This window comes from Podarcis gaigeae (assembly GCF_964106915.1).
Source record: "Podarcis gaigeae genome assembly, chromosome: 7".
NCBI classification, from domain to species: Eukaryota; Metazoa; Chordata; class Lepidosauria; order Squamata; family Lacertidae; genus Podarcis; species Podarcis gaigeae.
This window is the reverse complement of record NC_139683.1, coordinates 80,072,415-80,090,950: the sequence shown is the minus strand read 5'-3', so window position 1 is coordinate 80,090,950 and position 18,536 is coordinate 80,072,415. Positions and strand designations below refer to the sequence as shown.

General features: G+C 44.7%; 1 protein-coding gene and 2 long non-coding RNA genes across 6 annotated transcripts in view; 2 read left to right on the top strand and 1 right to left on the bottom strand.

The window, feature by feature from the left end:
• The window catches only part of CTNNAL1 (catenin alpha like 1), a 77,314-nt gene that overhangs the window by 45,369 nt on the left and 13,409 nt on the right, over positions 1 to 18,536 (bottom strand). For 2 of the 4 annotated variants that reach the window (XM_083749687.1, XM_083749688.1), the window contains exon 1: positions 10,828 to 11,150. The exons of the other annotated variants lie outside the window; for them this stretch is intronic. In XM_083749687.1, coding sequence (XP_083605813.1) covers positions 10,828 to 11,100 — 273 coding nt within the window. In that variant the 5' untranslated portion in view covers positions 11,101 to 11,150. Of the gene's footprint in view, positions 1 to 10,827; positions 11,151 to 18,536 lie in introns of those variants that run through there. 4 annotated transcript variants of the gene reach the window in all.
• LOC310849495 overlaps positions 11,205 to 18,536 on the top strand; it is a 13,218-nt gene continuing 5,886 nt past the window's right edge. The window contains exons 1-2 of the long non-coding RNA XR_014566929.1: positions 11,205 to 11,499; positions 13,262 to 13,352. This is a non-coding gene — a long non-coding RNA (uncharacterized lncRNA). The remainder of the gene's footprint in view (positions 11,500 to 13,261; positions 13,353 to 18,536) is intronic.
• LOC310849492 lies at positions 13,901 to 17,267 on the top strand. Its single transcript, XR_014566926.1, has 2 exons — positions 13,901 to 14,333; positions 16,815 to 17,267. It is a non-coding gene; the product is annotated as an uncharacterized lncRNA (long non-coding RNA).

The following is an 18,536-nucleotide window of genomic DNA, read 5'->3' as shown; positions in this document are numbered from 1 at the left end:
CATAAAATGTACTCAGACTGCATCAGGTTCTGAACAGTTTATTTGCAAAATGCAGAGAAACTCCTGGCAACCGCTCGTGTTTTGCTGCTAATCAAAGGTACTCAACACTAAGGTAAAAGGTAAAGGACCCCTGGATGGTTAAGTCCAGTCAAAGGCGACTATGGGGTTGTGGCGCTCATCTTGCTTTCAGGCCAAGGGAGCCGGTGTTTGTCCACAGACAGCTTTCCAGGTCATGTGGCCAGCTTGACTAAACTGCTTCTGGTGCAACGGGACACTGACGGAAACCAGAGAGCACAGAAACACCGTTTACCTTCCCACCGGAGTGGTACCTATTTATCTACTTGCACCGACATGCTTTTAAACTGCTAGGTTGGCAGGAGCAGGGACCGAGCAACGGGAGCTCACCCTGTCGTGGTGATTCGAACTGCCAATCTACTGATCAGCAAGAGGCTCAGTGGTTTAGGCCACAGCTCCACCCACTCAACACTATCCTGCAGTTGCACACTATTACATAAAGAGTTTCAAAGCTGTAATTCAGAAAGTTTGTCCACCATTACTAATCCTCCAACTGAGGAAACACCCCCCCAAATGATTTCACTTTTTCCTACATTTTAATTTGAAAATCACCACTCCATTTATACAAATAAGCAGCCTGTAAGAGAACAGCTCACACAATGACATCTTTATAATTATAGCACATGTAAATTTCCGATTCTACGTCTAACAGATCATTTATAGTCTAACATAAATTGCCTCTCTTTCTTTCTCCCTCATGCCTGCGCACACACACAGAAGTAAACTTCATACTTTGTCATGATTTAGCCTGAATCTTGGGGGCAGGGCATTCACTTTAATGAATATTGCCCTGAATATATAATGCTGATTTTGAATGCTTCTTTTTTAACCGTATCTTAGTATACTGACCCTTGACATTCTATTACCAAGTGTCTCTTTCCTCATACAGCCTCACGCGTCTAGAGTTCTTCAAGTGGTATTAATATTACCAAGAGTTAAATCTGTTACTTAGCTGCATACCTGATAGATTAAGTCTATGTTAAAAATCGAGGAAGTGCTCTGTTAATCTTGCACAGCAAGGGGAACGTCAAGCCACTCAAGATACAGAGCTGTTTGCTGTTACCCAGATTATCAAAAGTGAGAGAAAATGTTTGGGATGAGTTGAAAGATAGAGTCGTCTGTGGGAATTGATTTACAATGGCTGCTCAGAAACATCATAACGCAACTTGGAATTTATCAAATGATGAATGTGTTTGGGTGGTGGACTCATATCCTTTGACTCAAAAACAACAGCAGGACCAGTACTTCAGATCTTTCAAGCTTAATTTCAATTAGGGGAGGGGGCTCTGAGGGTGTCAGGGAAGGAAGGCCTGTGTGGGCATTATGTGTCTGTAGGCACAAAGCTGGCAACCCCTAGAATACCTGCAATATCTTCTTATTTCTTCTTTGGCGATCACTTGTAGCCGAGTAAGACTGTCTTCCATAAACATGGTTTTAAAAGTGAGTCCGTAAGTGACTATAGAGGCCAGTTCTGGATCCACATGTCCTTCTACAGTGGGGACATAGCTTTCTGGGCGGAAGTTGATCAAGGTGAGGGTTTGCCAAGCGTGCCTTCCTCTTAGCGTATGTCTCCCTTTCGTCCTGAGTTCAAGCGTCTTCAAAACCCATGACACCTTTGGTAAAGGCTGGTCTCCAATTGGAGCGCTCACAGGCCAGTGTTTCCCAGTTGTTGGTCTTTATACTACATTTTTAAAGATTTGCCTTGAGAGAGTCTTTGGACCTCTTTTGTTGACCACCAGCAATACGCTTTCAATTTTTAAGTTCGGAATAGAGTAGTTGCTCTGGAAGACGATAATCAGGCATTCGCACAACATGACCAGTCCAACAAAGTTGATGTTGAAGAATCATTGCTTCAACACTGGTGATCTTTGCTTCTATAACATCCCCTAGTCAAACAGGCACAAAGCACTGTTAAGACCCTACCTGCCCACGGACTGTCTCGCCAGAGTGGTGCATGCTCTAGTTATCTCACGCTTGGACTACTGCAATGTGCTCTACGTGGGGCTACCTTTGAAGGTGACCCGGAATCTGCAATTAATCCAGAATGCGGCAGCTAGACTGGTGACTGGGAGTGGCCGCTGGGACCACATAACACCGGTTCTGAGAGATCTGCATTGGCTCCCAGTACGTTTCAGAGCACAATTCAAAGTGTTGGTGCTGACCTTTAAAGCCCTAAACGGCCTCGGTCCTGTATACCTGAAGGAGCGTCTCCACCCCCATCATTCAGCCTGGACACTGAGATCCAGCGCCAAGGGCCTTATGGCGGTTCCCTCATTGTGAGAAGTAAGGTTACAGGGAACCAGACAGAGGGCCTTCTCGGTAGTGGCGCCCACCCTGTGGAACACCCTCACTTCAGATGTGAAGGAAATAAGCGGCTATCCTATCTTTAAAAGACATGTGAAGGCAGCCCTGTTCAGGGAAGTTTTTAATATTTAACGCTGTATTGTTTTTAACACTTGATTGGGAGCCGCCCAGAGTGGCTGGGGAAACTCAGCCAGATGGGCAGGATATAAATAATAAATTATTATTATTATTATTATTATTATTATTATTATTATTATTATTATTATTATTATTTATTCCTACTGAGAGCAAGGGAATGCACACTCCTCATCTGCTTTCAAACTTCAGTTTACACCATCATTATCAGCTGTGAGAAGCAGCCTCCTTTTCTGTATCCAGTTTGGCTGTGTCTTCAGGTGGCCTTGTTCTGCAGACCTCCTTTCTCCTCTCCCCCCCCCCCGCCCCCGCTTTGCAAGAAGCACACTGCCAGCATTTAATCTCATGACCTGTTGTGTTTCTGTAGTAGCTTTGTTTTACCGAACTCATGATTAATGCTACTTATAACTACTGGTTCATCTAATAACCCCATTCAGACAAAAGAATGATTCAGGTATGGTTCTTTAACAATAAAGCAATTATTGCTAAGTCCACTTGCTAGATTCCTCTACTGTATCATACCAGGAAAAAAGAAACCTCAACAAAACCTGTACCTACCTGACAAGGCAACCTCCCCTCCCCGATCCCAGTAAAGTCTCCTGTTTCTCCTACATTCCTCTTGCTCTTTACAGATGCAGAGGGTGGGACAATGCATACCTAGAAAAGGTAACTGATACTTTGGAATGTTCATTGTAAACCACCCCCAGGGACAGGGATTGTTTCTCCATCAACAACAAGAGGATTCCTGTGGTTGCAATAAGGTAGGAACCTAAGGTGAACAGAAGATTCACACCTTGCAAGAATGCTTTCTTTCCCAGTGGATAAAACCCCATCCTAAGCAATTGCAGCTGCAAGGCTCAACTGCAAACTTCCACCCAGAAGTAAGGAACATGGGAGCTTTTATTTCACTGCATTTATTCAAACCTACCTCTCCTGCAAGAAGCCCAAGGTTATACAGTGGTACCTTGGGTTACATACGCTTCAGGTTACAGACTCCGCTAACCCAGAAATACTACCTCAGGTTAAGAACTTTGCTTCAGGATAAGAACAGAAATTGTGCAGTGGTGGCAAGCGACAACAGGAGGCCCCATTAGCTAAAGTGGTGCTTCAGGTTAAGAACAGTTTCAGGTTAAGTACAGACCTCCAGAACGAATTAAGTTCTTAACCCGAGGTACATGGCTTTCCCCCCTCTTATCCTAACAACAACCTTGTGGTACTGGGAGTTGGTGACTGCTTCAGGTCTAAGTAGGGATTTGAACCCTGAACTCCTAGTCAGGGGTCGGCAAGGTTTACCTCGCCTGGGCCGGTTCACTCCAGCAGAGATCCTTCTGTGGGCCAGATTGCATGTGCGCATGAGCACGCGCAGCCGCAATTTCCAGCGTCTGCGCAGACATGATTTCCGGGGTCCGAGCATGCACAGACGCGATTTCCAGCACCGTGGAAGCGAGTCCTCACACTGTGCCAGTTTAGCGCAGAATGCAGGGACTTGCCAAGCGGGCGGCTCGGGGGCCGGTTAAACGACCCCCGTGGGCCGCTCGTGGCCCATGGGCCTTAGGTTGCCTACCCCTGTCCAAGATCCTAATCCAACACTCAACCATATTATGCCAAATACCAGATATGATAATAATTGTCATGGTGATAGCTGGAATATCTAAGGGCGTGTGTACTCCGCCTTTAGTATATACAGAAAAGAGGGGTGCAGTATTTGTATGGTTGGTTCAAACACTGACAACCCCAGGAATGCAAAGGGGCGTGCCTCCGCATAAGTCCAAATTCACCACCACACACAGGAAATAAAATGTGACATAAGCGTATGCACAGTTCTGCATTTTGCCTAATTTCCACAGACCTTCCACCTCCCGAAAGGGGAGGAGGGAAAGTTAAAATCAAACAAATCAGAAATCATCGGCATGTATCTCGGGTCACATTTAACTTCCTATACATGGTGGGAATACATGATTCTGAGTCCCAGTGATGTGGGGTGGGGGTTTGGGGGGGGAAATTTTTAAATCTTAACATTTCTGAATACCCTATATAACTGTGATCCAGTACAGCATGTTTCTGTTGTAATGCATGTAGTAAGTAAACATGCAAAAGTACACTGTAATGAGGTACAGTATATGGATCTAAAAAGTCCTTCTACCTATCAAAGTAGTTAAACTGAAATATCTGATTATAGAGAGGAAATTCATAAAGTGCACTTAGTGTAGTTTAATTCAATGCTTTACTTGAAAATTATTACTTGGAAGTTATTACTTGAATATATTCAAACAAATTCAATTCTTTGCTTGGATTTTTTTTTATTGGAATATTTATATCCAAGAATATCCAAATGCATGACAGCTCAATAGCATATACTTCCTTTGCAATGTTTAAATTTGGGGGTGGGTGAATAACATTAAGGGGCTGAAAGCTATTAACGTAGTAATTTTAGCATACCCAAAGAGCTATGCGTAATTGCTTCCTAGGGATAGTGACCTGAAACAAGTTAAAGTACAACTTTGAAATGGCCCAATCTTACTGGTAATGTATCCAATTATATTCCAATAAACGTTGTGAAACAATGCAGTTTTAGAAATGAGATTTTTCTTTCCCCTGAAAAATACATTAGTGGAAATGTTTCCACCTAGCGTATCTGACCTTTCAACCTCTCTTGCCCAAGCTGGTAGATGCCTTGAAAAATCAGCACTGTAGCCCTGATTTTGATTATAGCTTGTAAGAAATAATCACCACAGCAAAGGAATCAAGTCGCGTTAATGTACCCATGGCAGCTGATATTGCCAAGATTATTTTCTACCATATTCTAAACTAGATGGAGATTCCGCAGTTATGTCATTTCTAGAGGAAATACCTTGGAATAAGGGGAGATGGGAGAAGAGATCTACTAATGGAAATTCTTAAAAGGTAAGACTAGAAACTTGAAGCTGATGCAGCCAAGGATTAAAAGCCAGCAACAAGAGTCAAAGCACGAGATAGGATCACAGCAACAGACGGAGGGGAAGTAATATGACAACGGTGATATTGCGAAAAGATCTAGGAGCAGATATAACAGGCAGGAAGGCTGACATAGTAACTTAAGACGAAAGAGGACCAGGGTGCACATAAGGTCTTAAACAACATATTCTGTAAGAAAATGGTAGATTCTGAACGTATTGAGGAGACCCTGGATGTGGAGGGAGAAAAATATTCTACACATGGGAGATCATTATATATCTAACAGTGACAAATAAGTTGGGGAAAGATTTTGAGCTGAAAGCAGTCAGCCTTGCCACTTCAATCGAACACAGCTAGACATCTGGGAGACACTGGGCCCAGCTAAGTGCTTGAACCCATGCTTCAGTCTCAGGTTTAATCATCAATTTTAAAAAAGGATCAGTCAGGTAGCAGCTTATGGAAAATCCTCTCTCTTCCTGGGACCCTGCGTGGCTGCAATAAGTCAGTACAGACAATAGGCTAAATGGACAATGTTTGGTATGAGGGCACAAGGAGAAGGGACGACAGAGGACGAGATGGTTGGACAGTGTTCTCGAACATACAAACATGATTTTGACCAAACTGCGGGAGGCAGCGGAAGACAGGAGGGCCTGGCGTGCTCTGGTCCAGGGGGTCACGAAGAGTCGGACACGACTAAACAACAACAACAGCTCCCTAAATTGCACAGTCTCATTAGCTCTGAAGCGATTCCTGATACCACAACGCTACCCTAAGTAAGAAAGGTGGAAGAATATATTCCTGTGGGCAACTGCAAATGACTCACTATGGCAAGTGCTTGACTCAAGTCAAATGGACCAACAAGAGTTCAGGCCAGGGATGATAAGAAAGTTGATTCTGCATTGCAGCTACAGATCATCGCTCTTGCCTATTCTTGGCCCAGTCACTAAGCATATTTCTGTGGGTTTTTCTGGAGTAAGTGATTAGGGGATGCCACAATTGCACCACAACCCACAACTCACTTAAGACATCCTACCTGCATTTAAACACTTTCCCTCCAAGAGAAATGAATGTGATCAAGCCAGTTTAAACAGGACACTAACCAGAATCAATAGCAGAAGAAATCTCATATAAATATTATTCATCGCTACCATATAAAGCTCAGCAAGAACCACTTGATCCTGCACGTTTCCTCAGAAGTGAATCCAACTAAGTTCAACAGAACTCCAGGGTATGTGCTTCTAGACTGTGCTTTGCCACTCTATGTACTAATGCAAACTAGAGTCTTCTTCTTCTATGTTTATGTAGCCAAACTGCACTACCAATACACAAGAGAAATACAGAGAGAGACTCAAGGTAGCCCATAATTACTCGATGGCACGAAATGTTAAGTGAGTGGGAGAAGACAAAAACATGACAACTAGTGGAACAGAGCGGAGGAGCTGGAACAGGAGGACAGAGAAACATTGTCTGATAGAGCTTTAAAAATATTTACATTGATTAGTGTGGTTTAGTTGTGTCTGTTTTCATTCATGATGTGAGCCATCTTAGGTCCTGTACTAAATTCATAGACCCACAAGAGTTTGCTTTACTGCTCCACCAAAGTGCCTAAAGTAGAGTCAAAAATTCCCAGGTCAACTTTCCAAATATTAATGAAGCTTCAAAACTCCCCAATCATCTTTTGTTACTGCCACCTCCGTTTGCTGCCGTCATCGAGAAAGTGGTCTTTTGTCCATGAAAACGAATGCCATAATACATTTGTTAGTCTTTAGGGTGCCGCAAGACTAATTTGTTCATAGGCACGGTGTCTCGCGCTGTCACAAGACACCATTTACTCCCCACAAGATAGCACACTATGTGCAAGTAGCATTGTTCTCTCTCCTATTTGGCTTTGTGGTGACAAAAAAGAGGATATGCACATTAGGGAAAGAGGGAGCATTTCAGTTTGGTTCAAACTCAAGCTGCCAGCAAGCATGGTGTACAGGCAACTCCCCATTTGCACAGGGAGGCTGTCGCACATCAATTGGACGCGCCTGAACAATTGGTCGCCACCTGTATATGCTACTCATTTAATCTTGGCTAAGTATTCCAGGGATGCGGGTGGCGCTGTGGGTTAAACCACAGAGCCTAGGACTTGCCGATCACAAGGTCGGCGGTTCAAATCCCCGCGACAGGGTGAGCTCCCGTTGCACGGTCCCTGCTTCTGCCAACCTAGCAGTTTGAAAGCACGTCAAAGTGCAAGTAGATAAATAGGTACCGCTCAGGCGGGAAGGTAAACGGCGTTTCCGTGCACTGCTTTGGTTCGCTAGAAGCGGCTTAGTCATGCTGGCCACTTGAGCTGGAAGCTGTACGCCAGCTCCCTCGGCCAATAAAGCGAGATGAGCGCCGCAACCCCAGAGTCGGTCACAACTGGACCTAATGGTCAGGGGTCCCTTTACCTTTACTTTAAGTATTCCAAAGTTTTCAGAACAAAACATTTTGGTCCAGTGCATGGTAAAAGATCTATTTGGCCCATTATTGGGTCTGGAATTCTGTGAGTGACTGCCTGCACATCAATACACATCTAACTATTGTATACTTTAAGCCAGGGATGGAAAGAGGTTGCTGAACTTCTCATCGCCCCTGATCATTAGCCATGATGGTTGGGGCTGAGGGACGTAGGAGCCCAACAACTTCCAGAGGGTCACAAGTTTACAACCCCAATTTAAACCATTTTTAACTTTATGGGAATTACTGGGAAAGGTTTGCATGTAACTCAATCCTGTGCTTATTTACTCAGAAATACTTAGAATTACAGCTTCCAGCTGTTTACAACTTACAAACTAAGGTAATACTTAGAAACAAGACTAAATGGATTCTTTCCTAAAGTTGGGATTTGCATATACAGTGGTACCTCGGGTTACATATGCTTCAGGTTACAGACTCCGCTAACCCAGAAATAGTGCTTCAGGTTAAGAACTTTGCTTCAGAACAGAAATCGTGCTCTGGCAGCACAGCAGCAGCAAGAGGCCCCATTAGCTAAAGTGGTGCTTCAGGTTAAGAACAGTTTCAGGTTAAGTACGGACCTCCAGAATGAATTAAGTACTTAACCCGAGATACCACTGTACTTTGTTTCTGTTATTTCCAGCTGTCCTGCCTTTTTTTAAAGGTCAACCTCAAAACTATTGGATATTTCCCCTCCATTCTCACCAACCTAGGCTATAACTTCACGCTGCAGACCGCTTTGCACAATGTAAATGGTTTCAATGGATGGGATTCTACTGACTTGTTCTGTCAGCGCAATGATTTCTGCTTCCACAAGGGAACTCCCTCCCACATCTGTTCTGGTTTTCTGCTACCCACCCCCTCCAGAGCAGATTTGGGCAGGATTTAGAGTGCGTGTAGGAAGAGGACACAGGGAAATGCCATTGTGCAAGCAGAAATATTTGCACTAAAGGGCTGGTTGGATAGCACCCAATATTCTTGCCGCATGGTTGCCTATGGAAATTGAGACTCACCATCAGATGATCAAGCAAAGTACGGTAGCTTTTCAAAGCAAGTTGGAACGGTAATTCTCGTGGTAATGAGCCACAAATTAGTAATGGGAATTTGTATGGGAAGAGAGGACAGTTAAAAAAATATATGGGCTTGTAATTTTGTGGGCTTAGTGGGCTTCTTTTCTAAACAATAAAGCTGTATTTATCAAACTGGTTACTTCGCAGGTATTTTTGACCCCAGCCATGATGGCCAATGGTCAAAATTTTTCAAGGAACACCTGGAGGGAACCAGGTTGCAGTAAGCAAATTTAGACAGAACTTGATAACACTCCAGTTTACAAAGCAGTAGAGCAACCATCACTCTGAGTAACAAACCATGTACAATGCAATCCTATACTGTTCATTTCCAAAAGGATTGATTAGTTACAACGTTGTCAGCAGTCTCTTACGCACACACGATTCTGCACAGCTTTTAAAAGCAATACATTCACGAAGAATGTCAAAAATGATGTTTCCAAGTATGGTCCCGTTACTGTTTTGCTCCGATTTCCCACTCTTTCTGGCTGCCAAAGTGAGATATTTGAAATTCCCTGCACACCCACAGACATAACATTCTACAAAATTAATGTTGCGGTTTAACAATCCTCTCCTGCTCAAGACCTAGCTGTTTTCTAAGGTTGATGTCACTGGACACAACCCACCAGAGTGCTCAACAGAACATTTCCACAGCACAAGAACAAGATGATGCCTTTTGTACAGCTCCTCCTTCTTTTCCATTGTTATCGTGCAAGTGAATTTCTTAGTGCATACTTTTACTCGGGAATAAGTTTTGCTCTTTTCAGATGCACTTGTTTTAAGTAGGGGGTAACGGCTTGCTCATACACCCTTCCTCTGTTGAAGAACTTGGTCCTAACTTAAAATAAAACACGGGATTCCTTAATCTGGAGCCATTGCGGTAAAGCGCATGGGAGTAAATACACCTACGGAAGTTCTAGGGCACTATTTGTGGAGCACTTGGGCGCTGAAGTGGCTCGTGCACCGCATTTGTCCTTGCTGAAATTCCTGCCCTGCAGCCTTCTTGCAGGCAGCCTACACGGGATACGTGCTGCACATCGTTCTCGGATAAGGTTAACACAGCCATGCAATATTAACTCTAAAACACACACACACACACATACACAATCGGTCGTGCAAAAACTTCGCTACGAAGTGCAAGGCTGCGCTGAACGCCGCTGCTAATCCTCCGGAAGTTAGTGGAAACTCTCTCTTTTTTTTTTAAGTCCTGCACAGCTAGCGATGGATCTAACGAAGTCCTGGGCCCCAGGAAAGCGGAAAACACAAAGAAAAAGCACAACAAAGGCCGGGCTGGGAATCCAAAAGGTTTTCCCCCTCTGAGCACAAAACTCTTTTAGTCGGATGTTTTTTTTTTAAAAAGGGGGGGCTTCATTTATTTATTTAAAAAAAGGTCTCGATTTAGCCGAGCGGCTCCCGTGCGGACAAACCGATGTTCCGAATCTTTGCAGATTTTTGGCCGGGAGGGGAAAAGGGGGGTGGCGGGGGAGGAGAAATCGTCAAATCGGGAGGGTTTTTGCAAACAAGGTATGCATTTATGCATGCTTTATGCAAACACCCTCCCTCCCCCCCCCCCAAAAAAAAACACACCACCACCAAACCCCCAACACCTTAAAACTCTACCCGGGAAAGCGATGGCTAAGCAGCAGGCGAAAGTAGAAACGGGGACTTCTGCGCGCTCAAAGCCCGCCCTGGGGGAAGCGGCCCCGATTCGGAGCGGCTCCGGATTGCATTCGTATGAAATCAGGATGGGGGGGGGTTGAGGAGGGAAGCAGGGAGAGGGGATCCCGGCAGAAAGGTCGGAGCGCCCGCTCGCCCGCGAGTAGCTTGCTACCTGCGCCACGAGCGGCACCAGCGTCTGCTCCACGGAGCGCGAGCGGATCTGCAGCCCCGGCAGCGGCTCCCATCCCAAAGCCGTGGCGAGAGCCGCGCCGGGCGGCGAGCGCGGCCACGACACTCCGCTGCCGCCGGGGAACGCGGCCATTGCTCCGGAGCCGCGCAGCTCGCTCCTCGTCGGCTCTCCCGCCTGGGAGAGGAGGAGCAGGAGGTGTCGGCGGCGGCTGGAGCTCTCCGGCTCCGGCGCGCTCCTCCCCTGTCTCCTCCTCATCGCCTTCCCGCCTTCTGCCCTGGGAAATGGCAGCCGCCGAGCTTGAGGTCCCCCCGCCCTCCGCTCCTCGCAGCGCATATAACTCCTCTCAGCCGAAAAGCCCGCCCAGTTTTCGGCCACACACGCGTGTCATCGCATCCCGACGACTGGTAGTGCTGGTTATTTGCGAGCGAGCGAGCGAGCGAATCGTCGCCACGGGCAAGGGCTTCTTCTCCCTTTGGGGCACTCCCATTACTCATTTTCCCTTCAGTTAGTTCGCACACTGGCGAGTCGTCAAGATGGCAGTGTCAACATTACATTCAGTTTCTTCTTCTTCTTCTTCTTCTTCTTCTTCTTCTTCTTCTTCTTCTTCTTCTTCTTCTTCTTCTTCTTCTGCCGTTGGGCACCCCCAAAAGCAATGTCTTTCACTTCATCAGATCTATCTGGCGAATACTCAGTAAACTTAAAAGTAGCCATCCTGGAGCAAATCCACTTCAAAGGGAGGTTGTCAAGTGAAACCTGCTTGATAACAATGCATCAAGAATTCCAATGCTATCACTTGTGGATTGAAGTCACACAAGGGATTTCTATGTGTTGTTGCTTGATTTAGCAGTGCCAGGATGTGTCTGCCATCAAGTCAACTGCTTTGTGAATTTCCGTAATTTAGGGTTACGTCCATCATCATAAGCAGTGCTTCTTTGCAGGGGTATGCATACCCCTAAACATTTTGTGAATCTAGGTTTGGCCTCGTTGAGGGGCAGTATTTCAGTGTGAGTAGGAAAATGAGAGTATCCCTAAACATTTTTTTTTAGAAAAAAAAGCACTGATCATAAGTGTCTGTTACTTTGCTGCATTTAATTTCCTTCTAACTTCTTACAATCCCTCCCTCTAACCATGTACCTGCAACTCAGGATTAACACTTTATGCATTTAATTAAGTGGATTACAATCCACTTAATTAGTGGATTAAATGCCATCATACATTTGTTAGCCTCCAAGGACTCTGCAGTTTTGCTGTAAAAACAACAACTAGTGTGACTATTTCTGTATGTACGATTGAGATGAAAGATAAATCTTATGCAGTATTTTTATCCCAACTTCTTCCAAGGAGAGCTGGGTGACGCACAGGGTCTCTCTCCTGTTTTCCCCTCACAATCATAAAATTGTAGAATCCTAGAATTGCAGTGTTGGAAGGGACATCTAGTCCAACCCTCTGCAATGCAGGAATCTCAACTAAATCACACAGGGTAGATTACCATCCAAACACTGCTTAATAACCTCCAAGGAAGAAGAGTCCACCACTCTCAAACAGCTTTTACTTTCAGCAAGTTGTCTTTGTTAAGTTTATAGTGGCCACAATCTAGTGGGTTTAATCATCCTGAACTATGTGGTGGATTCTGAGTAATGGTATCATACCCTAGGGTAGGAGCTAAATGGCACCTTAAACCTAGGTTTAATGAACACTAGGAGCTAAATGGCACCTTAAACCTAGGTTATGGGTGCAGCAACAGAATGTCTAGGCATGCTTTTTTAATAACAAGAATGCAAAGCTGAAAATGAATGAACTGCAGCTAAAATCCTATATTCATTTTTCACATGGTCTAGTCCTCATCTGAAGACTGCAAAAAACAAAGCCATGCTTCCCCTGCCTCCCCCCCCCCCAATATTCTTAAGAAGGTCTCTTCTCCAGTCTTCAGAGAGGAGCTGGAAGTGGGGAGGCAGAAAAAGGTCCCCCTTTCCTTCAACACTGCAGTCTTAATCTGAAATCTTAGGTACCCAGAGCTCAGAAACGGCTCGTGCTAATGAAATTCCATGTCGCAAAACGCGCCTAGAACAATGGGAGTTTCGAACACTGCTTGTGACACTCCTGTTTTCATACCAAGGAAAATTGCCAAAGCACCTCTACCTAGTGCTGTTGGTTCTTTTCCGCATGCTGTATACTGCATTAATTTCCTCTCCAATGGCCTGCCCTGTGCTGATTTAATGCAGAGAGCATTTGTTTGCCTTTTGTCACAGACTGATTCAAAAAACATAGCTGTCCTATAACATGGTATGACACTTAGGAGTTGTCTCATCAATGCAGCCGCTGAAATGGCAGGCTGTGTGTTATTTGGCATCTTAATGTTCGTGCACATGGATTAATTCATTCATTTAATATATTTGCTCTTTTTCTTTTCGACCAGTGAGGCTCCCAAAGCAGATAACATTAAAAAAAAAAAAGGAAAGCCATGATTCTACAATAAAACCACAGAACAGAAGACAGCAGTAGAGCAGGTAAATTTTCAGTGAAATGGATAAATATAAAAGTTTTCACAAGGTACCAAAACAACAACAAATGACAGTCAGTCAGTGGCATGTACACCTTCGTATAAAGGTATTATCAAGTGGGAAAGCTCTCTACTGTCAGTTCTTTGCAGTCACTGCTGCAAAGAAGGGCCTCTGAGGATAATCTTAATAGCTGAGGCTTGATTCACAACGGGAAACAATGGTCCTTCACACAACTGGCTCCCTTTCAGGTCTTGAAAGGTTAAAACCAGATGTTTGAAATGTATTTAGAAATGGACAGGTATCTGGTGGAGTTCTTTAAAAATTGGTGAAATGTGTTCCCTATGCCTTGTCCTAGTCTGGAATTCAGGTGCTGATTTCCAAGGCAGATTTCAGAGGTAGCTGCAATCATAAAGCATTGAGTACAGTGGTACCTTGAGTTAAGAACTTAATTCATTCTTAACCTGAAACTGTTCTTAACCACTTTAGCTAATGGGGCCTCCTGCTGCTGCTGTGCAATTTCTGTTCTCATCCTGAAGCAAAATTCCTAACCCAAGGTACTATTTCTGGGTTAGTGGAGTCTGTAACCTGAAGCGTCTGTAACCCGAGGTACCACTGTAATCCAAACAAAATGCTACCAGGGTGAAAAGTGTCTTGTGTTACAGGGACTACTTGGGCTTCCAAGGGCAAGGTCAGCAGGTCATATAGGAACACACATAAATACCCATCAGCCTCCTTAATTCTGGGGAGTGCAACCCCACCTACAGGACCAAGATTTCCTGAACATCTCCCCAACACGAAGAAAAGTTGAACGACACAGAACAGCTCTGCTGGATAGTACTGGAAGGATGCAGTGGCGGCTCAGAGCAGACAAACTAGTGGGGAGGGATGTTGGAAGCTATCGTGTCAACCACATCTAACAGAGCAACAACCTTGGTGGCACCAAAAAGTACCCATCTGATCTGATTATTCAATGGGCCTTTCTCACAGGTAAGTGTGCATAGGGCAGCAGCCTTAGGATCAGGTCCTTCGAGAACATTTTATGGGGGTGAATTGTTCTGAAATAAAAACAGCTGCTACAGCTACTATTAAATTTTTATTTGGTGTGCTAGAAAGCTGTTGCAGGGAAGTGACTCAGGAGGTTTTATTGTTCCCGGCACTTGGGGTGGGGAGGACTTTTGATATAAATGCCTGGTGTTTACCAGCCAATTATTTCGAAGTACCGCTAGTTAGAATAGGATGGCTTGAGATGCTTAAACTTATGTGGTGTCAGGTATTTTTTAAGGGCGACAACTGTAGCACTGGGAGAGAAGGTTGGTGATTGCACCAGAAGTAAAGCAGGGACTCGTAACTAAGGTAGTTCAAACAGATACGTAAGTTCACCACTTGGAGAATGGACTATTGTGGTCACTTTGTAGGACTGAGCGAACTTTACCAGCATGCCTAGAACTCTTATACAGTGCTTTCGAACAGAGTCCATTCACACATTCAGCTGCCAGTCATCAAATGGTGAAAGAGATTAAATGATATGCAAGTATGTGTGAAGGGGTCCTGAGCACCTGTTTTCTGTCTATGATATTTTATCCCCCTGGCAGAAACACCATTTCAAGTTTCAGTTGAGAGTCCTGCGCTTGGATGGAAAATGTGGGGGTATTTCAAGAGCGCTTGCCTTTTAATGCCTTGCAAAACATATAATCACATTGTCTTGCAAGGCTTCCTAAATGGCACTCCTGCTAAGTGGGGAAAGCAAAAGTGCCTCTCTTCACATTGCCTGTATATCACATGATTTCTCTGACCCTTTGATTACTCCAGGACTAATAACGCCTTAAGGGTGTAATGGGGTGTTTGGGGAGGGGTAGAACCTCTGGTTGGGGGACACATCATGCTCCTTCTGGGGTAGTTTTTCCACCTTTGGTCCCTAACCTGCACCCAGCTCTCACATATGGCTTTGACTGGCCAGCTAAACCAGGTGAGGGTAGCTGATGGGTCTCAAACGCTCGGTGTGTTAGGGACCTCCCCTGCATGTGAAGACAGGCCATGGCGGATTGCAAGGACGGGACCAATAGTGGGTCCAACAGTCAAGAAGCCGGTTTCTGCCCGTGCTTTAGAGGGGGCTGATGGGGCTTGTCAGCCTGGGAAGGTAGACCATCTAGGAGAAGGAAGACTCTGATCCTAAACCTCCGCTGCCTTGTGGGACATCTGTGGGAGGAGAAAAGGCTATGGGTTAAGCCCTACACAGATCCAGAGTGGAGTACCTAAGATGGTTGCATGGCACCTTGTATGCATCTTGGCAATTCCTGAAGGCAAGCTGGTGCCCAGGGTATTGCTCTGTTTTCCTTTGGACCACATCAGCAGGAGGGTCTTGTTGTCTAGCCAAGGCTTTTGGCCTGGGTCACTTTGGTGCTGCCAAGACAGCAGTTGCATCTACTTGTACTTGCCCTCCGCTCTTCCCCAGTAGCATGTTGGACGCCTTCCGACCTGAGGGGCTCATCTTCCAGCGTCATAACTTTTATACACCTGTTGTCTTTGTCCATGGAGTTTTCTTGGCAGGGATACTGGAGTAGCTTGCCAGTTCCTCCTCCAGGTGGATCACGTTTGGTCAAAACTCTCCACTATGACCTGTTCATCTTGGGTGCCCTGCTTGGCATAGTTCATAGCTTCTCTGAGTTATTCAAGCCCCTTCGCCACGGCAAGGCAGTGATCCATTAACAGGAAAAGTGATCCATGAAGGGCCAAAGCCGAAAGGACGTTCAGTTGTGGATATGCCTGAAAGCGAAAGGAAAGTCCAATGCTGTAAAGAAAAATATTGCATAGGAACCTGGAATGTAAGAACCATGAACCTGGGTAAGTTGGATGTGGTCAAAAATGAGATGGCAAGAATAAATATTGACATCCTGGGCATCAGTGAACTAAAATGGATGGGAATGGGTGAATTCAGTTCGGATGACCATCATATCTACTACAGTGGGCAAGAAACCCATAAAAGAAATGGAGTGGCTAAACGACTAAACAACAACAACACAGACAGCAGTTTGGCTTCACCCCTAGAGGTGCACTCCATTGAGAGAGAGGCAGTGGGCTCAAGTGAGGAGAAGGGCCCCACAACCTTTATCGATAAAGTGTCTATAATCTCACAGCATGGACAACTCCTGAAACCCAGTCTATAAACAACCGGCACACAACGCAGCGGGTTTGTCTTGAAACCATCTCTCCTCTTCCATTTGCTTTTGGAGTCAGTTCAGAAAGCATTCTCTTTTGTTATCAAGATCAGTTCAGGCAGGGCTTGCAGACACCAACGTTATTAAAGTCACAGACACTGCTAGCTGTGACGACATCATTGTTGTCTCCAGGTCAGACTGATGGTTTTTCATTAGTGATTAGATCTCCTGTGCTCAGGGACTCATATGCACTCTCTGATATTAGGTGATTTTATATGAGTGATAATATTTCAAATGTTGTCTTTTTCTTTAGGAACCTTGATGAAACTCCTCTAGTTACTGTCAAACTATCATACACAACACTGTTAAGAATGATAAAATACAGCATTCTGCACATACGTAGTGAATTGCCCAGAGTTCCTGCTTTATTTGTTTTTAGATGCTCTTATATTGCTGTTTTGTTGCTTTTAGTTTGTATTTTTGCTTTAATGATATCGGTTTTTTTCTGTCGTACACCACCTAGAGATTTTCAAATATTAAGCGGTTTATAAAGTTGTTTTAGTGAATCCCATAGAAATGTCAGGTTTCATTGCATTGCATGGAAGTCCTTCGCATCTTAAAACAGTTGACAACCCCGATTAATTCATGATATGCTCTGCTCAATGCCAAATGGTTTGTTACTGGTTAAGAATGCTTTAAACTGTTTTGGGATGTTTTAGCTGGTTTTTTTAAGATGCTTTAAAACTGTTTTTAGTTGTGTGTTGGGGGGGGGGGAGAGTTTTTCCATTCCTGTGTTGGTCACCCTGGACTCCTTTGAGAAGGAGGGCAGGATATAAATCATATTTATTTATTTATTATTTCAAAAAGATAAGCTGCTTGGTACGGCACTGAACAGGGACGCGGGTGGCGCTGTGGGTTAAATCACAGAGCCTAGGACTTGACAGGGTGAGCTCCCGTTGCTCGGTCCCTGCTCCGCCAACCTAGCAGTTCGAAAGCACGTCAAAGTGCAAGTAGATAAATAGGTACAGCTCTGGCAGGAAGGTAAACGGCGTTTCCATGCGCTGCTCTGGTTCGCCAGAAGCGGCTTAGTCATGCTGGCCACATGACCCGGAAGCTGTACTCCGGCTCCCTCGGCCAGTAAAGCAAGATGAGCGCCGCAACCCCAGAGTCGGCCACGACTGGACCTAATGGTCCGGGTTCCCTTTACCTTTACCTTACGGCACTGAACACTTCCCCTAAAATGTGTTACCACCACTGAATCACATGTAGCAGTTCGGCAAGCAGTGTTGGGAAACTGGGTCTCGCTACCATTACAATATCTTACATAGCATTGATGCAGAGCATTGTGGGAAATTAGAATGGTATGTAGTCCTAACTGTATTGCTTAGAGTGCTGAGCCAAATTTGTTTTCCCAAAAGGGAGTCCCTAGAACTTTGTCAGCAGTAGGCCATGCCAAGGCATGCTATGTCAGGTGCAGACCTGGGTGATTTTGGTCGAGTTAACATTCTGCACAGATGTGAGGATAAAATGGAGCAACGCCATGTATGTCAATTTGAGCTTTTTGAAAAAAAGTGTGGGGTACAATTGTGAGAGAAGCATAGATACCGAAGACTAGTGGAATACATGAAGTTATGTGAATGTTCGTTTAAGGAGAGGAGGTACTGTCTCATTTTCACGCTGTATGCATGCTTTAGGATTTTTCTTCCCATTACACCTCAGAATGCAATGCATATAATATTGGCAGGGGGCTGTTTGCTTTCTTGAATAAATATGGCGTCAAAATGTGAAAGTGAAAAGAGTGACACTCCCACCCATAAAGGACAACCATACACAGTAATGAATCTTATTGAAAAGACAGTAGGTTTTAGTTCTTGTTTTTTAGTACAAGGGAAGAAGAAAACGCTGAAGGACAAGCTTTTGTACAAATACTCAAGTTACATGCAATGGTGCCAAAATTATGAGAAAGCAACCAAGACTACTCATGTATAGTTGATTGGAACTAGAGCTTTTGGGGAATATTTTTCTCTCTTTTTGC